The sequence below is a fragment of the Acipenser ruthenus genome, chromosome 6, assembly GCF_902713425.1.
Source record: "Acipenser ruthenus chromosome 6, fAciRut3.2 maternal haplotype, whole genome shotgun sequence".
Lineage (NCBI taxonomy): Eukaryota > Metazoa > Chordata > Actinopteri > Acipenseriformes > Acipenseridae > Acipenser > Acipenser ruthenus.
Genome location: NC_081194.1, coordinates 64,443,200 through 64,464,600, shown reverse-complemented (window position 1 = coordinate 64,464,600; position 21,401 = coordinate 64,443,200). Strand labels below are relative to the sequence as shown.

At 33.7% G+C, this 21,401-nt stretch overlaps 1 protein-coding gene across 3 annotated transcripts; it reads right to left on the bottom strand.

Moving 5' to 3' along the window:
- Positions 1 to 1,763: 1,763 nt before the first annotated feature.
- Positions 1,764 to 21,178, bottom strand: LOC117410959 (single-minded homolog 1-like). Of its 3 annotated transcripts, XM_059025659.1 has the most exons (13): positions 20,983 to 21,178; positions 20,284 to 20,437; positions 19,772 to 19,972; positions 13,777 to 13,859; positions 13,174 to 13,263; positions 12,788 to 12,896; positions 12,607 to 12,692; positions 12,136 to 12,335; positions 11,925 to 12,031; positions 10,574 to 10,721; positions 6,977 to 7,142; positions 5,677 to 6,094; positions 1,764 to 3,930 (listed from the first exon to the last, which is right to left on the bottom strand). In XM_059025659.1, exons 3-13 carry the CDS (start codon positions 19,944 to 19,946, stop codon positions 3,191 to 3,193), a joined length of 2,322 nt encoding a protein of 773 aa, XP_058881642.1. In that variant the 5' UTR covers positions 19,947 to 19,972; positions 20,284 to 20,437; positions 20,983 to 21,178; the 3' UTR covers positions 1,764 to 3,190. The 3 variants fall into 3 exon arrangements, with proteins under 3 accessions (XP_058881642.1, XP_058881641.1, XP_058881643.1); XM_059025658.1 differs by having other exon boundaries at positions 19,772 to 20,437; XM_059025660.1 differs by having other exon boundaries at positions 19,772 to 20,398.
- Positions 21,179 to 21,401: the final 223 nt, after the last annotated feature.

The following is a 21,401-nucleotide window of genomic DNA, read 5'->3' as shown; positions in this document are numbered from 1 at the left end:
TTTAAAAAAGATAACTAAGTTAAAGTACATTCATCAGGAAGTGGTTTCATATATTTTATTTAAGGAAATCTCAACAGTAGCAATTATTGCTGGACTCACTTCTGGGAAGTTGGCTCATTTCCCTGAAATACATGTGTATTTTAAGAACCTACACATTTTCTATCTACCATATCCTGCTGAAGCTTCAAACAGCACTTGGCTGCAATGTGCATTGTATGCCGTCTGAATCTGAGCCCATTATTATAATAGGGTTGGGCTCCTAACCCAGGATTTGCATTCGTCTGCTTCTTCATGCCTGGAGCGCCTCCGGCCTCAAGCCAAGCATTTGCAGCATGTTTTGTTTCTAATATAGAGGCAGCATCAGCAACAGCAAATCATATATCCTGACAAGCACCACTGATGGCATAACATCTGCATCTAGTGATCAATGAGTTGAGATCCACCAATGAACCCTTTCTGTCTTAAGAATTATGGTGATCGTGGTTGTACACTTTCTGTTGTAGATGAGGCTACCAAACATCAGAGTCGTAATAATGTCCTGGCAGTGGAAGTGCTGTAGGCATTGGTCAATTCATGCTGAGCTGCTACTAAAATCACTTACACAAGCAATAAGCATTTGTGTGTTGGCAGTGGCATGCCTTAAATAACATCAGCTGACTCCTCTGTTCATTGATCTGGTTGATCCCTGAAATGGACCTTTCTAATTCAAGATCTTGCAGTATTGATTTCCATCAACACTTTCATTAATATATCCAGGGCGATCTGGACTGAAGCATGAAGTTGCAAACATGATTTTTTTTTTCATTAGGAAGGAATGAAATGTGCAATGATGTACTGAAGTGTTGTCTTAAAATGATGGGATATGCAAAGTGCTGATCACATTAAGGTGTCGCGGTACGTTCAGTTTATCTGAGTGGCAGCTCTATATACAGTCACTGTTTACAATTGCAACAGATATAATGTTACAACCCTATTTCATCACACCTGGCATTTACCATAGTATTTTACAAAGTTTATTTTTGTATTTATGAAATGATCTTGAGAAGTATAGATGGGCTTCAGTGAGTTACAGGAAAATAATTCCATCTAGGGTTTCTGTGACGTCATAAATTATGAGACTGACGGTCAAGTAGTTTATAAACTGTCACAGAAACCCGAGATGGAATTGTTTTCCTGTAACTCACTGAAGAGGACCATCTATTATTTTTTTATAATACATAGATACCCTTGTGATGCTAATATTAAAGAAGACGAGGTTCAGCAGTACAGTTGTTTTTTTTTTAACGTAGTGTTTCAGTGTTGTACAGACATTTTATGTCCTTATCCGTTAGTGCTTCAGCTTTATTTGGATGATTGCCTTTACCTTGTTTTAATTTCCTGTTCCTCTCCAGTTTCTCTGAGATAAGAATGGACCTGCTTAACATATATTTTTTTAACGTATTCTCATTTTGTTGATCATTAATGAACATTTCTGTACCGTGGGTGTTGCCGAGTGATTGAAAACAAAACATTTTGTGTTTGAATTGAAAGTCTCGAGGGGTCAAATGGGTCAAAGTTCAAGTATATTTTCTTCTAGAGGAATTATCACTTTTTGATGTCACTACTGTGGTATTATTTTTTTTTAATGGGTCAGGATGCAAATATAGCCTTCATTCATGTATATATATATGTTGCTGTGACTTTGTCGAGTACCTGTGACTTTATTAGACACCATTTTGACATCACCCCTTTTAATAAGACACATGCAGCCAGAAGTTTGTTTGATTGCAACTATATTTCAAAACCAAAAAAAAAACAAAAACATTTTTCTTGTTCACATAATAAATACATGTATGCACCTGTACTTCAAATGCTTTCTGAGAGAGTATTTACATCATAAATAAATCTAGTGGAGAAACACTTGACAAGGTCTTAGGAACTAAGTAGCTAAACCAAACAGTCTTCTACATTACCTACATGGGAGGGGACTGGAAAGAAATGTACAAATTGTATCTACATTTGTATTTACTATAAGGCTACTACTGACTATACAGCTATGGCCAAAGGTTTTGCATCACCCTATAGAATTAACTAATTTTCCTTCATAAAGTCAAATGAAGCCTGCTGAATAATATTACGTTTACATATTGAATCATACCGCTTTATAGTTTTCCATATACTTAATGAAAAACTGACAAAAAATGAAAATGTTTACATTTCGAACTCTACTGTACTATTAGTATGGCTTCTGGCAGACTTGAAATATGATTTTGTAGTTTATTTGGTTACATGATGTTAAATAAAATATCTAAATTAAGCTCAGATAGTTTAAAAAAATACAAATAAAAATTAGGCTCAATCCGAAAATTCTAGGTGATGTAAAACCTTTAGCCATAGCTATATATGGCAAGATAGAGCAGGCTTTTCAGTGTGTTTAAAATCAGAAATCTTTTAAGAGGGTGCAAACAGCTGAAACATATTTCCAAGGTTTCAAGAGATAAGTCTCGTTACTTGCATGTTTTAGTTTGGTACTAAAAAAAAAAAAAAAAAGAAAAGAAAACAAGATCAAGACATAAAACGCTTGCTCCAAAGCACTTTGCATTTCATTTTCTTTTTCTTTTTCTCTTGCATGTAGGAGCCCGACAGAAGCGTTATTTATTTGCACATGTAGTATTGTGTTTAGAAAGAAGAAAAAAAAACCACAAAGAAACAAAGAAACAAACAATATAGGTTTGCACAATACCTTTCATGTGTCCTACTGAATAAATCACACACCTAAAATAATAACTTCACATTTTAACATTTGTCTTCATTCCCATGTTTAGCCACATTCAGATTAGTTGCATATTCTTTGTTGTCTTGAACAACAACAAAATGACCGATATAGTTAGAAAAAAATAAGGTTTTGGTCTGATTGCACTAAGAGATGTGATTTCAGACTGTATTCCAGGTCTTTAAACACAGCTATATATAAATCCTTATCCCTTCCTAATCTTTGTTCCCATAAATTCTTCACATTTTCACAATGTATGCAAATTGATCACTTAGTGTGCACAAATGCAGAGAAGAATAAAAGGGCACATACCCTGGTTTATGTTTAACTTGGCTGCACCTAAATATTTACTGAAGGTTAACAAGACCTTAAAAAGAAACCCATAATATTTTATAGTGCATTTAAATCTGGCTTTTGGCACCATGTTCTTTACAAATGTTAGCTTCCATTTGTGATTATGACAGAGGTCCCTTTGTGTCCTTGTGCCTGGTCTTGCTGCACTCGTAAATGTGAAGTCACGTCGTAGTGGGAGCCACTGCAGCCTAAAGAATAGTTTCTGAGGGTCTCGCTGTCATACAGGTGCTCAAATGCATAACCAGTCAGGGAGTAAGTATGTTTGTCTAAGTACTGCCGATGGTGAGATGCGTAGTTAGTGGGGGAGGAGGATGCACAGTGGTTTCCGGGCTTTTGATGAGGAGACAGGTCTGTGTGCAAGTAGTCCTTGGCTAATGATAAGCCAGATTTGGAAATTCTGTCTGAAATTGGGCTACTTATTCGTGACAGTGACGTTGGGCTGTTGTCATGCTTGCTTTCCTGGGGGCTTATCATTTTGCCATCCCTGTGCTGGAGGTGGTCACACAAGGCGGAGCTAGTGACACCAGGTCCACGGCACACAACCCCTTGTAGCTGAGTCTGTGGATAGTTAGTGGCGTAACAAGAGGAGTGGCTCTTTGTCATCCCATTGACTGATACCATATGATCCTGAGTAGCCTTTTGAAGCTGCAACCTGTTTTCTTCCTCTTTAATCATTTGCTGTGTGGCTCTTATCAACGTTTCAATCTTGCTGGGCTCATGAGGGCTGCTCTGGTACTGGTCACTGCGGTATCTGTCTCCAGAGTCGCTGGCAGAACCGGGATCTGGAGAGCTGACAACACTGTCTTCATCCCAGTGGCCTCTCCCTAGAGTCAATACAGAGGCTCACATTAAACATTACCAAGTGATTAACATCATGGTCCCCTTTATTAAAAATAAGGTTTTGCTATTTTTGTTCTGGGAACCTTTCTGTACACCATTAATATTTTTACAAACACAACATCAAATTATCATACTCATTTTATTTTATTTTTTTAAATTATAATACAGAATTCTTTAAACTAGAAAAGTTTGTATTTATACTGTTATAGCTGGATGTGGGTGAGGCACTTAAAATACCGCATTCCTTCGGATTTAAAATGCAGACAAAATTTCCCACCCAACTTGAGGAAAACAAATCAAATAAAGATCCACTTACAAAGATGCATTTACTCATATAAGAAAACAACGTATGGAGGCAGTGTGCAGCCGCCTGCCATCACACAGAGCAGGACAGTTACGTGCGGCTTCTCATTTCCAGTTGTAATTACTCACACGTTTTTTCTCCTTTTTTGTGAACTGTGGTACTGTATAAGTAGAAAAATATGGGGGTCTGAACTGAGCCGAATAATGAAACGTTGATATTGTAAAAGTTTCTCTTCAAATTCCTCAGGAAGCTAATGTTGCTGGTTCAGCTGTGCTGCTACTGTGACCACCTTCTGGTGCCTCCTCAAGACACACCTGTTCAGACAGCATCTGTAGACCTCACAACTCTCGACTATACTGGACTATATGGCACCCAATTGTACCAGTACTTGCATCAGCTTGTACTGGCACTGAACTGCTCCATACCTTGCCATACTCTATTACTGCTCTTAATTATAACTACTTCCTGTATCTTATACGTGATTTTACTCTTGTAGGTATCCATAGCCATGTTTTTTGCAATTGCTCTTATTTTAAATCATTGTCATCCATTTATCACACTTACTACATGTTCTTATTGGACTTTACTCGTATATGCAAATATTTTTAAGTTAACTGCTTTTAGTTGAACTCACTCTTAAATGTAATTACTTACTGTATTCTTTATTCTGCTCTTATCTGCTACTGACTATTGTACTTTATAACTGCTCTTATCTGTAATGTGATATTCTGTAATGTGATATTTTATGATACTTTGTAATGTGATACTTTGTAACAACTGTAAGTCACCCTGCATAAAGGCGTCTGCTAACAAATAAATAAATAAATAAATAATACAAATAATAATAATAATAATAATAATAATAATAATAATAATAATAATAATAATAATAATGTGGTAAACAGGAAGGCTTGCCTGGAGCTGAGCTGATCGGGAGGTCCTGTTTGGCTGAGGCCGTGCCAGGGGGGCCTACGTCTGTTAAGAACACAGTAGCGACAGTTTGAGGCTACTGCATGGCCATAGCTACACAGGCAGGCGCTGAGCGAAAGTTTGCTTTTTTAACATCGAGGAGGAGAGTGTCCGCTCCGTAGGATAACTACTACGGAAACCTTCAACTGCCAGTCAGTCACATTGCTGTTTGTGTGCTCGGGCAGTCACATCTTTTGTTGGCAATTTTAATACACGCATCACTATACTGTACCTGAATTTAAGACGCAAGCCATTTTTGAGAACATTTTTTTTTCGAAAAGTGCATCTTAAATTCATCTGAATACAGTACATTTCAGACATTAAAGTAAATGTTTTCATATCCAGAAAAGGCACCTATTACTTTGTCATTTTTATTCCGCAGGCCTGATATAATTACTCACGTTGCTTAACATAATCTGATGGCTCAGCAATGAATTTTATTATACTATTAGCTTACCAGGAATGCTGTGAATTGAAGCAATGTGTGGCATACTGTTCTCATATCCTTCCCTGTTTTCTGGTGATGATTTAGGCACATGCAATGGTGTCCGAGGGGAACTCCACCAACTATCTCTTCCGGGCTGTGGGGTGCCTAGAAAGTATCTACCGGCTTCGCACCTTCCCCCTTCACAGGCCTGAGTGTGGTAGTGGGAGTTTCTTTCTTCAGTCAGCCTGGCAGCTTGGTCTAAAGCAAAACCGTAGCAAAGAGAGCTGCGGTCCGAGTACTGTCTGTATGCACAGGAGATGTCAGAGTGCTGGGAGTGTGGCCCTTCTCCTTGATCCAGCAGTTGTGGGGAGGCGGAGTCTGTCAGCGGACTCCCACCCCATTGGCTGTCATGGTCAGATTCTGACCGTTCCGTGTGAAATCCAGAATACTGCAAGGTTTTCAAAGAAGAGAATGGACTATTTATAAATTAATGAACTCTTTACAGCAACAAAATAAGTACTACTATAAATAAATTTATTTGACAAGTAACAAAGCTAACATTCTTTATGCGACTTCCTGCCTGCTTTGTGATATGCTGGTTCAGTTAAACAGTGTGTCTGGTGGGGTTTTTTTTGTAATTGTTTAGGCAAAATAGAAATGTCGTAATTCTATTGTATTTATGTGGTACGGAATCTCAAAGAACACTCCTGATAATTTTTCTTAAGATGCATGTTTGTGGTTAAATATTTAAGTAAACATTCTGGTTATGTAAATATTTAAGTAAACATTCTGTTTATGTAAGATATATATATATATATATATATATATATATATATATATATATATATATATATATATATATATAAAGCTTTGATCGTGGTACTGGTAACTATTATCGATCACAGTAGACAACTGACATATGCAGTACATCTTTTTACTGTAATATTTTAACACAATGGAAACATTAACAATTTTCAAGATATTTTTCAAGATTCAATAATAAATAAATATAATACAATAACAGCATTTTTCTTTTCCCTCAATAATGAATACAATTAAAAGAAGGCAAGACTTATTATCAAATTAATGACTAATGACGCAAAAAAGTGAGATTCTATAAAGGGCTAGTTGAAACGGTTGTCAGCAGGGAGCTTGAATGAACAAGAAGCAAGAGAAGAAATGGCAACTAAATAAAACAAATGACACCTGGGTAGAAGGATAAACCATTTTTAAGCTTTTTCTATTCTACCTTTAATGTGCATTCCATATTTTGAACTGTAAAATAAAACAATGCACCAAGAAAATCACAGAATCAAACATTTATGGTTACCTGAGGGTATGGAGATGCTCTAGCTCTTGTTTTGGTGCGTATGATGCGGGCCCTGTTTCCTTTTCTACTGTCAGCAATTGCTGGTGCCGTGTTGGCATAAGAAAATGATGGCTTGGTTGATGTCACTTGGTCTAATGATAGTTGCAGTCCTTTATATTCTGTATCCCTGCACGGTAATATAAAATAAACATTAACATTGGTTATAAAGCAACAAAAACAAAAAAGAGTGAAAGGAAAGTTTGCTTCCAAATATTTTTTAAACCTCATTGGTGTTAGAAAAATGTCCTCGGTCACACAGGTATCAGCAGAGAAAGTTAAATTGATCGTAATGAGCGATCATATCCCCACATATGCAAAAAAAGACACACTGAAAAAAATCAGCACTCTACAGCAAGCAGTTCACAGAAATCCTGCTATGATGTCAACACGAAATGTGCTGCCTGTAAGTGTAAAAGGTAGTCAAAAACGATGGACTGAAGGGGCGAACACTGCTTCTAAAACACAGAATAACTATGAGGCACACAGATCTAGAGAACATTTCTGAATTCCTGAAAACAAATTTCTTGTAGGAAATCCGTGTGCTGACTGACCCTTACTCACTTTTCTGCATATAATTCATTATATCTTAATAGCATTTGTTTTTATTTTGTTTCAAAGAATAGATATAAAGAAATGTTTTAAAGCTATAAAATTGAAAGGTCACTATATTGCTTTTTTTATAAGAAGGCAGACGAATTTATATATTTTAAAAAAATATAATTCTAAGATTTTTATGCAAAAACCAATGAGGTATGTCTTTGCTAAAGTTCAGAAAACAGAATTCAATGTACAGTCATCTTTTTCAGACAAAAAAAATAGTTAAGAATAAATATGTAAGTAGATATTATTAGTCTTTACCTTGAAATTTGACCTTTTACCTTTTTTTGGTCTCAGAATGCATATAAAATGACCCAATCTTAATTAATTGTTAGTAATTTACTTTACACATTTTAAATAATAAATAATGGGAAAACAAAAAAAAAACAATCTGTGTTATTTTTAAACCTTAGTCTAACTGTCTCAGTTAGTGGTACGTAGTGTTACAGAAGATATAATGATATGATGATATAATGTTTTTGAAAGCTATAGGAAAGCACAAAGCTGATCAAAATGATAACAAGCTGGCCGTCCAGAGATTCTTGGGCAGGACCTTTTTTTCCGCTGGCAGGAAATAACTTGTGCGTTCAGTGTGCAGACTACAGGGAGAGAAAGGCAGCGCAACGTCAAAGAACTCACATATTCAAACAACCAGGAGCGCAAAGAAACCTGGACCAGTCAGGTACCTTATTACTAATTAGATTAAAGAATGTTACTCTGTATTTCTTGACTTTAGATAGTCTGAATTTGATAATCGGAGTCAATATGGAGGCTAGGGTTACCACTGTTAATTGCCATTTGGGTATGAGCTACTCTCTCAAAGCCTCACTGTGCAAAGTTTTTTTTTTTTTTTTTTTTGTAATTTACTCCTTCGCAGGATATGATTTCTGAGCATCTATATTTAAATAAAATGTGTGTACTTGAAAATAAAATAGTTACTTGAGATTTGTGCATTAACTATATATTGCATTCAAAAGATTTCAAAACAAGTAATACAAAGTTGTATTTTCTTTTTTAAAACAGTTTGATTCTCTAAAAACCAATGAAATGCCCCCAATTCTCCCTGTGCCCCACTTCTTATACTTCTCTGTGCATTGCAGAATGCAATGCAGCACCTCCGTTAGAAAGTTAATCATTCATGGTTTTCTTAGTTACTGTACAAACACAGCATTTATTCTGGCAGCATATCTTATTTCAAGGACATGCCCAGTATTTGATTTTATTTAGGCCTAATCTTCTTAAGCTATAATTACAATAATGCTTGACTAAACATATATAAAACACCATTATTTAAACTGCTTAACTGAATTTAAATTATATTTCAGGATTACATGTGCTTGATTGATTATATACATTAAATCAGTGCTGTTGTGTATGCAAGAGTGCAATGATTGATAGAAAAGGTTTAGGTGAACATAGTTTCATCTAAATCTAATTGAATACAGTATTGTTACATATTCATAAAATCATCCTATACTGTTGGTGTCATTCTTTAACAACGGTGCAGAACAGTTTCATGAATATCAAACTGTATTTTATTTATGAAATCAAATAATTAATCAGTTAAACCTTTGTGAATATATCCTGTAATCTGAAAAAGAGTAACAGTATAAATGTAATTGTATTATTTATTTGTAATCGTCCTATGAAACTTCAATTTACGATATTTGTAGCCTATGAATTGTTAATTTATCAAAATGTTCTCCCCAGTTGAAATCAAATAATAAATGGGGATTGACTGTCAATAAAGAAAACTTCTGAATACCACAGGACCTTGGGAACACAAGAGAGACTATAATATTTCAGGCAGGGTTCTTTCCTATCTTTATGAATTGATAAGCACACACTGTAAACACATTTTATTGACTTTTGGACTTAAGAATATTCACATTGTAAACCCACTATTTATTACTTGCCAATATATTAGTATAGCTAGCTTCTTATAGTAATTCATTAAAAATTGGTCTATTTTACATGTATTTTTACAATGGTTTTGACATTAAAATCTTACTACACCTATACTTCTTAGCATATATTTGTAGGTGAGTTCAGGGCTGTAATACAAGTAAAATAACTGATAACAATTAGATAAGTAACTGTAATGTATTCAGCCAGCACCTTACTTGTTTTGGTTTACAATATAATTCCTAAAAAGCCCATGTTGTATCCTAATGCTTACTAAAAACAGCATGTTTCTGACAGATATAAACAAATACATACAATGGTTTTACAGTGTATGTAAAATATCATCAATATTTGTAAAAAAAAAAAAAAAAATCTAAAGAAAGTACACCTGCCCCTCAACTTATAGTTGTGGTCCCTGCAACTTTCAATACTAGAAAGCAGTATTTATAGGGATTTAGTTGGATACAGATAACTCGAAAAGGGTTTATACTACAAGTCATGCAGAGCTTCAAACCTACATTGTTCCATTGCTTCCTTACTGGTTCCAATGAAGAGAAAATTAACCCAAAGTAACACAGAAAACAACCATAGAAAGATTACTTTTTCTAGTCTAAGTCACACCCTTAATTACACTGCATCTTGCCAAAGATCGACTAATCAATTATTTCTTTGCAATGCGTCTTCTGTAGCTTAACTACCTTTGTCATATATATATTTTAAAAAATTGCATTGAACCAGCATTTCAGTGCTCTCAATATCTTCAGTCTTGGAAAGATTTCGTTTTGTTGGATTCAACATCATATAGATAACAATATATGTTTCCATTTACAGTATGCCTACACGGCCATCCACAATAACAGAAATTCAACAGCCATACAGATTGAGGGGAGGCAACCCAATACACTGATGGGAGCTGGGAGCAAGCCCATAACACATACTTAAATGCTATACAAAAGAGCCAGGCTCTCTTGCAATAGCTTTTCAAATAACAATTTCAGTTTTTTTTATTCATGTTATACCAGCGTATAAAAAAACTGAAATGTTGTAATTACTCACGTAAGAACGTAGTTGACACTGACTATGCAGTGTGGTCTGGAAGATCTGCTGTTGTGGACTATTGTAGCGTAGCTCTGAACCCACACCCAACCTCCTTGTTTGGCTAGGAATCGGTAGTACTTGGTTGTGACCTGTCCTTTTACCAGTACTTAGTTAGAAAAAAGAAAAGCAAATTAATATCTTTCAATTAATAATAATAATAATAATATATTTAAAAAATCCTACATACACAATTAACGAGTGGTTAATCTTCCACATTTTATTTTTATTTTGCATAAGCCTCTTATTATTAATTCCTTATAAAAACACTATTATTCTTTAATATTAACATTCATGTTGATTAAGACAGTAAATATATAGTATAGTTAATTCATTAGGGCCAGTAAAAAAATAAAAGCAGATGTTAATAATAAATTATCTTGATGTTGTCAAAATACTGTTAAGGCTTTATTTTGTATTATATTTTTGATGAATGCCTTTAGTAGCATACACAGTCATTTCCCTCCAAGTGTAAGGCTGAGCACCCTATTCATAACACATGTTGCCCAGTGTTTGCAGCACACAACTGCTAATAATGGTGCAGAACTAGCAAAAAATCAACTAATAAATATTAATGATTTCTTACATTAACCTGAAAGGTTATTTATTTGATTCTTTGTATGGAATGGATATTTTCATTTTAAGGAAATGGAGTACATTTTGTATGCTAAGTAAGTCCACTTATCACTTGTATTTAACCCCAGCCCACCTACCCCCTCTTTGTCACTCATACAGCATATTCATAGCTTTACAGACTGCTATCAAAACATCCCTGCATTTATATAAACCAAAATGCATAGATTTAGATTTGTAGGCAGTCCTTTGTAAAATCTCCGCACACAATCATTCACTCCACTGTAGTGTTTCAATAAGCAATATCATTATACAGTGCTCGCTTGTAACCTAATAATGTGAATGGAGAGCCAACATCACAAAAGTGGTTATGATTTTTTTTCATTATTACTGGTGCAGAGGCACTTGCATCCCCATACAGAAGAGCGAGAGAGAGGCTGTGACTACATGTACCAAACACTGAAATGTTTACGCTTCTACAATAGTATTTACAATGTTTTTGAGTAAGAGAAGATGGGATTTATCCTGGACATCTCTGCATACTGAAATTGTGTAATGTACATCCATGATCACACCATTTAGTAATTGCATAAGAATGCCATGGCAAAACTGGCAATTAAGTTTATGTAAAAATAGCCAGTGTTTAAATGATACATTATTAAACAATGGGTATGTTGAAAAGGAAAGGTTTGTTTGTTTTTAGATTTCAGAACTGAAAAATTTAAGAAAACACACTTACACAAATGATGGGCACATCGCAAGTGAAAAGTATCACAGCCATGTACATGGTGGTACAAGGTTTTCTCAATCAGATCCTGAGGTTCATAACCAGTAAGTTCAGCAACTCTGCCACAGCAAAGAACAAAAGGGAGTTTTTTTTAGCTCATTCTACTTAAAATTTTAAAAGCAAAAAAATGTGTATAAGCCAAGAAAGAAAAAAAAAAACCTACCTAGAATCTAAAAATATCAGTTTCATGTCCAGACTTGCTCGAAACATAAACATATTGCTGTGCAGTTTGATTTCTGTCACAGCACTTGGTGGCAGTGAATGTCCAACAGCCACCAAACCCACGTTTTGATAACATCCATCAAAAGGAGACATATCTAGACTATACTGGCGGATTTTCAGATATCCACTGCAGTGAATCACCTGAAGTGGGAGGATTTAAAAGACAAAACAAAATTAATCACCAACATTGATAATATTGATATGAATTGCTATTTAAGACTGTTTAACAACCCCCAAAAAAACACTTGGAACAGGACTAAAAATATGTAAGAGTTTATATTAATAATATTCATCATCACCGTTGTCTACAGGCTTTATATAGTGTACATTTTTTATACATTAGGTTACGCACTGTAATGTTATTAGACTCCGTGTCATTTTATAAGTCATTATGTATTTTTTTTAAACCTACCTTGTATCCACCACACGTCAAGCCGGCATTTCTTTTTGCCAACACGCATTTCATTCTCAAGAAAAAAGAACGTTCTATTTCATACTCTGAAAAGAAAGACAGGACAGAAGTTGCAGAAACAGGGTACGAAGGGTTGACGTATGTACAATATACCGTTGACATTGTTTTTAATGTTATTTACCTTGGACAAAGTGTGAATGGTAAGGTTGATGGGCTGTGAGCACTGTAGTCATTTCGTCGTGATCAGCTGGGTGGATGTACTCGTAAATGCTATTTCCGGTCAGTTCTACCTGTTGAAACGAACTCTTGTTATTCACATGGGAACCAACCAATGTTACAAAGCCTGCATGGCTTAGCTAAAGTTACATATACATTAAATATAATTAAATCTGTTACTGATTTGTTTAAAGGTAATTTTACATGGTTTTAAAAACAATTATTCACATTGTACAAGGCCATATTTCAAAATAATATCTTTAACAAAGGAAGATAACTTATGGGACCAGAGTACATCACATAAATTCTACTATGAGTTTATAATAGATAGATAATTAGATATGAGCGTACCTGTGACAAACCCAAATGTACCGACGCTGTTTCAGAAATGTACATTATTTTCCCATCTGGAGCAACAACAAAAATGAATCCATCTAATGTCTAAGACAAAAAATATAAATAAATAAATACATAAATACATAAATAAATAAATAAATAAATAAATAAATAAATAAATAACGTATTATAGTAATAAATAGTTTTCAATCAGTTCGCTTAGCATCTAAAAAAATACTAGTTTTACTGAAGTACTCGGTACTAGGTTACAGCACAGGAAGGGCATGTAACGTATGTAATGTAACTTTTAGTTAGTCTGGCTCTGCTTCAGAATGTCGCCATTTCCCACAGGTGTTTTCTGATGGCCTAAGACAATTTTAAAAAACTAAATGCCTGCCATTTGTGATCCTGGTGGAAAGAATATCAGCCTATTAGCTTATGTAAATAATTTTTTTTAATTTTTGAATTTCATAATTTTTTTTTACAAATAGGCTAATTTTTAGAAACAGTCACCACCAGTCACACCGTCAAAGGGACAATGAAACACACTTGAAACAGCAAAACACAAATCACAAATATGTATGTTTTATTATTGTTATTATTATTATTATTAATTACCTGCAGAAGATGAGATCCCAGTTCACGTCCTACATTATCCAGAGAGGTTGTTCGACTAGGATGACCCCAAGCTTCGCCGAGTCCTGTGCAAAAAAAAAAATAATAATAAAAAAGTCATCTTAATTAATAATTTTAAAAAAATGCAAATCATCAATAGAACGACAAACCAATTTTAGATACAAGTACTAAATCAGTAAATGGTAGTCAGTGAAATCAAATGCAATTCATTGCGTTTCTACTCGCACATGAACTTAAAGCCTTCAAATGATTTCAGGTCTGTTATTAAGACTTCACTGTTTTGCTTTTCCATTCATATTTTACACAATGAACTTATTTATTCTTAAATCCAAAAATGAACACAATTATATTTGAACACATAGCTTATTCATTTCACACAACAGCTTTCAAACGCCCCCCCCCCCCCCCCCCCATATTTCAAGTTTTTTTTCTGAATTTTGTCATTGTAGATGGTTTCAAGAAGGTAAATTAAAATATGCGTGCGTTTTTATATTCTAATCCAGGTTTATTATAATACATTATCCCATTCGTGACCAGACATGGTCAAAACCAGTTATAAATATTAACGCAAATGAAATAATCGGTTGAATAAAAGTGGAACATCTGCTGTCCAGAAAAGTAGTCGAAACGATTTAAACGTTGTTTTTCTTCATGTATTCATTCCCGATTGAAATGCAAATTATATATAAACACAAAAATTCACTAGACAAAGATTAGAATTAACCACATTTTTAATATTCCGCATTTTTAATATTAACCAAATATGCATTTAATATTTACACAACAAGCATCAACAAATGATATTTCCAAAGCGCTAATCAAATGGAGGAGTTTAGGTTTTATAAGATATTTTGTTATAACCCTATTTGTCCTTGAGACCGAAAATTGAATAGAACATAGGTAGTGGATTGTTCAAAGGGTAATGTGGGTCTATTTTAAAATAAAATCAACAACATGTATTGTTTTTTTCCCTCCCTTTGCAAAGCATTTATTGTATTTTATTTAGAATTACTGGGACATAAAAAAAGGCTTGTCTACATTTTAATTTAACAAAACAGTATTAAGCCTACATTTGACTAAAATATCCTAAATTAATGTCCAAATGTTTTACACATTTACTATTATTGTACTATATATATATATATATATATATATATATATATATATATATATATATATATATATATATATATATATATATAATTTGATTATTTTAAATTAACAGCGGTGTAACGTTTTCCTCAAAGAGGATTAAAAGGACTGAAAATTGCAAATAAAGCAGACGAAGAGGATCACTATGATTTCGTGATCGATTTACATTTTCAATTTTATTTATTTAGGTATGTCAAATCGCTTTACATGTCGTTTAAAAAAGAAAGAAGCCTACCGTATCAATAAATAATAAACATTACAAAATAACAATAGGCTACATAATTATAACAATATGAATACATAATAATGAAAAAGAAACCACATCACAGATGCTGCGCACTTCTGATGCCCTCTGTGGCTGTAATTGTCTCAGCCTATGTCTTAAATTAGAGCAGCCATGTTTCTCAAAGTTCAATGTGGGAAATGACTGTGGTCCTGCTGTCGTGTTTATATAGCCAAGTAAATTTGTGTCGGTGAAATACAACAGGTAATACGACAAGTAGTGTGAGCAACGTTATATAGAAACGCTACTTCTATAGTATATTCAGCTGCCGACGTCGTACGCCTGATACGACATCGATACAGAAACTAGCGTTGAATTGCATTAAAAAAGCTGCTCTCTCCAAAATACTGAATTATATAACCGTCTGTAACTATTAAATACTCATTACAGCTACATTAATACACACAAAAAAGTTGTGTATATATCTGCATAATGTCAATTACATGCTCCAAAAACGTTTTTGTCTTAGATAATAAACATCAGGTTACCGGTACCAGTTGAGGTGTGAAAATCTTACAATAAAAAAAAAACCCTATTCTTTATAGCAACCTGTATGAAAGCTAAGATTATAAACTTTGGATGTTTGCACTTGACCTACCGCAAAAGAGCAACGGATTCTTCACAACCCTCTTCAAATAATCACAAAACAGACTTTGCCTTCCAAAGTATTATAGGAACACAATCTGAGGACACTTGTAATTTCAAGAGGTCTAAACATAGCTTTCAAATTAAACAAGCAGCTTTTGAAAGTAAAAGAATAACAATCTTTTTGAGGCAAAGGGTTTCTCCAGTGGAATAATGGGAGAGGAACGATAATGGTAAATCTTAATACATTTGGAAGGGTTCCAAGTTCTTTAAAACGATCCTTTAGACGCTGAAATGTGTGCCTTAACGCTATTAGCATGTAATTTAAACAAGCGTTATGTAGACGGGTGGCATTTAGTTCACAATAAACACACATTCTATTAATACATAGTTTAATTCACTGGTAAACAGACCTTTTTATATTCAAACCCAAACACCTGTGTCAGTCTCAAATATTTAATGCTGGAAAAGAAAAACAATTAGACATCTTATCCAAATATTATTATTATTATTATTATTATTATTATTATTATTATTATTATTATTATTTATTTCTTAGCTGACGCCCTTATCCAGGGCGACTTACAATTGTTACAAGATATCACATTATTTATTTTTTTTACATACAATTACCCATTTATACAGCTGGGTTTTTACTGGAGCAATCTAGGTAAAGTACCTTGCTCAAGGGTACAGCAGCAGTGTTCCCCACCGGGGATTGAACCCACGACCCTCCAGTCAAGAGTCCAGAACCCTAACCACTACTCCACACTGCTAATAATAATAATAATAATAATAAACTACCATAAACCTAATTCATAACTACTAAAACTATAAGATATACAGTATAGAAGGATATACATATATTAAGCTTGTAGATACCTTAAATATGTAAAGACTATTATGTTGTTAATCTCAAACTTATTATTATTATTATTATTATTATTATTATTATTATTATTATTATTATTATTATTATTATGTGGTAACAAATTAAAATACATATTTAAGGATATTGGAGGATGACTCATTTTGTGACGTGGATGAACGATGAATGTAAAAAAAAAAAAAAAAGAAACCTCTCACAATCCGATTTAATGAATTAAACTCACAACATATTTAAACAATTGTATCTAACATTATTTCTAAATGCATAGGATTTAAAACACAGGGACGAACACAACCTGGAATTTAAATTTCAACATTTGTTTTCAGCAGCATATTTCTACATGTTTTTTTTTTTTTTGGTTTTACCATGGATTAGCTAGATTAAAATCAAATCGAATTATAGGACCAGGCAGGTCCTATAATTTTATTTAGCAATTATTTGCATATGTCGTTATAAATACTCATAAGGCACGTGGGCATATCGTAAATAATAACGAAAGGCGCAAAAATCCTGTTTTTCAAATGCCATCGCTATTTAAAACACATATATCTTACTATAAATTCAACAATGGCACTAAAATGTTTTCAAATAAAACATTCAAATGGTTAATAATATTTCAGATTCTCAAATGTTATTGTGTTTTATGTGCCACATGCCCTGTTGACAGTATTTGAAAGGGAATGGAAAAAACACCTTCATGATTTAATAAAGCGCACACTTGTTCATCGACAGTAGGGATCATAAACCAGTCTTCCAGTGGGCCTTTATATATAGCCGTGTATGCTCTGCTTCACACGTTCTTTGGTTTTATTTACAGCGTGGTAAGAAGCCATTTAATTCTGAACCTATAGCGTTATTTTTTAATTGCATTATTATTATTATTATTATTTAAACGTAAAAAATCTCACATAGGCGAATCTTCTGGTTTCCAAGCGCGTGCTAGGTATATGGCAAGGACAGCAAAGTACATGCAGCACCACTAATGTGAAGGTTCTCGGCTGAAGTGTGTGTGTGTGAATCTGTTCGTCTGTCTGGCTTTTCGCTACAATGGACATCAAATATGTACTACAAAAACAACATGTTTTATAATCAAACAAAGTGGCCTAATGTTTTTTTTTTTTCTCCCTGAAAACCATTATCCTACGAAAACTGATTAATTGTTGTTTCTATGTTGGTATATGTATAGTACACTATAGTAAACCCGTTCTTTGGGATTGTGTTTACACACACTGACTGGAAAGCGAGACTGGCGCTTGGAAGGTAAATGAGAAAACAACTTGCGGAAGAAAATAAACAGTGAAACCTAATGCTCAATCACCAGTTTAAATATATGAAAACAGCATTAAATCAGTTGGCCACGTGGAAAACTTAATGTGTCTAATCTATGATTTTCATTTTTGATAAACAAGAATAATGCACAATTCGGGTCCAGGGACAATAATTTCGAAAAATACATTGTCCATTCTAAAGCCTGCATCTGTATTATCTTATTTGAAATGTAAAATCGTGTTATTTGTTAAATACAATCAAGCTCCATGTCTGTTGAAAGTGCAGATAACATTTTTTGCCATTGGTTATTATTATTATTATTATTATTATTATTATTATTATTATTATTATTATTAACAATAATAATATTTAAGAAAATGTCTCCGTTTTGAGTGTACATATTCAGTAATGTTCTAGTGAATAATATTGGTGCGTATAGAACAAATATTGTATTTTATTCTACATATTGAGAAAAAATGTTTGTTAAAAACAGATGTATTAATCACACCTTTCCTGTCCAGTTCAGTTATTATTATTATTATTATTATTATTATTATTATTATTATTATTAGTAGCAGTAATGTAGTAGTAGAAGTCATAGTAGTAACCTATATTAACGCTTTGATTAATCTTTTATAACATGAAGAATGTGGGAAGAAATGTAGCCATCTGCTAAAATGTTGTGTAAGGAACAGTAATTAAATAGGCTGTATCACTTCTTCTGTAGTTCATAAAGAAGAGGTTGCAGCACTTAAAATTACATAGTCTTTCTTTCTGAATAAATTACCATCGCCTTTGGACTGCAGTGTGTGGCTCTCCTGCTACTTGCCATGCAATTCTCTAGTGCATTCAAGCGTTCTGCTTTTTTACTGACGCCTTGGATCAGCTATTCTTTCCCCACCAAGATTACTCACAGTCCTACAAGCAACACCATATGCTTCTTCTGATCAAACAGCGAGCCACACAGGCACCAATAATTGGCAAGGCTTGCTTGCAATCACGCAGAAAAGTAGCCCATAGAGACTGGAAGAGGTGGCAAATCATTGCTAATAATCCTTTTAGGAACATCATGGTCATCTGAGTTTGCAAGTTGTTTTCTTCCTTAAGCGTGCATTAACAAAATAAACACGAACTGGATTGCCTTAATAGGATATAGATCTTAATAAGACAATTATGACTGAAATAAACACAGGAATAAGAAATCAGTAACACATTCGATGTAAGGCTATTATAAAATCATTAGCCTTGGATTTCCCTTTTGACGTGAGCTTTTACTGTGTAACAAAATGTTTGTGTCTATTTTTTTTTGTTATACTACCATAAATACTAGTATTCCTAACAAATGAATCCTCAACTAAATTCATTTTACAAATAGATAATTATTTTTTCATAGTTCTAGGTTTGCAAGTAATGGGTATAATAAAAGGCTTAGCAAGCAGATAAAGTTTGTTAGCAGAAGATTAAAATAATGTACGATAATAATCACCTGTCAAGGTATTCTGTAGATTAAAGGTTTATAGGTTGTTTTTTTTTGTTTTTTTTTTTAAATAGTACTGCAGCAGTCTATCTCTTGGTTTGTTTATGTATGTATTTTATGTTAGTTTATCATTTCTCCTACCACAACAACATTACGGCTTTTTAGAGCATAATTACTATAGGGCCTATACAGTGTTTGTTTTCTTATTAAATTGAATCATAAAATAAAAAAATACACAAAACTGTTAAAAGGCGCCACTGACGCCAAAACAATTATGTGATCATAATAAAAAGTATAGGTTAATAACACTGTCAAGACTTACCTTCCGGAAATACAATTCTCATTTTCAAGTAGCTGGTTGTTAGCCGTATGATAGACGCTTTGTCCAGTTGTGAGGTGATGGCCGAGGGCAAAGGCAGTAGTTTAGCCAGTTCATAGAACTCACTATTTTCTTTCTCCCGTCTTGTTCGGGCAGCATTTTTGGATTTTTCCTTCATTATGATTTGTTTTTAATCTTCTCTTTCTATAATAAAATCACCACAGATCCACCAACAGAAGATGATAAAAACTTGAATTAAAGACTTTAACTCATCTTTACATATACCATACAGATACAGAGTTTGACTGTGTTGCTTTTATTAATATAAGTGCTTGCAACCATGAGTAAATCAACTAAAATGAAATACTGTATATCTGTTGCAAGCCTCTGGATAGTTTGTTTGTAGCAAGTGAGAACCTGAACTGAATCCAAAACAGTCAGGATTGATTCAGAGCCTAAGTCATTTCGAGGATAGTGAGGACCCAAACTTGAAACTTGTTGCTGTGTTTTCATACCTAGGCTGGGAAGCAGCTGATTTTTGTGTGACAGCACCCATTATCCATTTATTTCAAATCACAGAATCTTGAAGCTTCAACACATCACCGTTCCAGTTGGCTATCCGATTCTTTACTGCACAGGCAAATAATAATAATACAAATAAATGTTCCACTACGGAAGAAAGCAAAGGAAAATATTTATCAGAAACACAAGAAATGTAATAACAGCCTACCAGTAAACTAAAAGTTACACATAAATAAAACAAATTATGCAAACATATGTCTGCATATTTAAGTAAAAATATATTTTACTGCAGATAGTCTGCATATTTGTTTATTGGTAACAAAATTATATTGATATAAAGTATAAGATTTTATTTGGATCACATCACATCCATGCTTTATAATTTTGTTTCCAGTTAAGACCCATTATTTGTATAATATAAAAGCAAATGCACACATGGCCTAAATATAAATATACATGCTTCTTTTTTTTTTTTTTTTTAAAGTTAATATATCCGTGACACACACACACACACACACACACACACACACACATATATATATATATATATATATATATAATTTAACACACAAAACCTAGTTGCTTGACTGTTTGAGATATTTTTATTATTATTATTATTATTTCTTTAGATAAATATAACCAGGCCTATTTTTACTTATGTAAATGAAAGTACATTTCTATTTATAACTCACCTCACTGTAGGAAGAAACATAACTTTCATTTTCACTCAGTTCAGGCCCATTTAAACTTCAGTTGGACCCCCTTCACTTCTCACACCTACTTTCATTTCAACTCTTCTCAAAAGTCTTCCCACCTGAGAGAGCTGGAGCTGTTATTGAATACACAGCTCTAATTTGGGGATGTGAGTGTCTAAACTAGTTTCCACCCCTCCTTTCTCCTTCCAACTCTCAATCTTTCTGTCTACCTTAGTCCAGCCCATCCCGATTCTTTGTCAGAGTTATCCTGGCTTCTATTGGACAGTAGGCTGGGGGGAGATTCTCCCATTGGGTGTATTTAATAGCTCTATCCATGCTTGAAGTGAAACCGAGATTTGTTTGACAGGCTAACCTCTGACCTCAACAGAATTCAACTCCAAGAGAAATAGAGAGAC

Bases quoted from the DNA above. Each gene is read 5' to 3' on its own strand.
- LOC117410959 (XM_059025658.1), bottom strand. From the start codon at position 19,946: ATGAAGGAAAAATCCAAAAATGCTGCCCGAACAAGACGGGAGAAAGAA. The intron at 12,897-13,173 runs GTACGCTCATAT...TCGTTTCAACAG, and splicing joins TACATTTGGGTTTGTCACAG to GTAGAACTGACCGGAAATAG. The intron at 12,032-12,135 runs GTAGGTTTTTTT...TTGCTGTGGCAG, and splicing joins CTGATATTTTTAGATTCTAG to AGTTGCTGAACTTACTGGTT.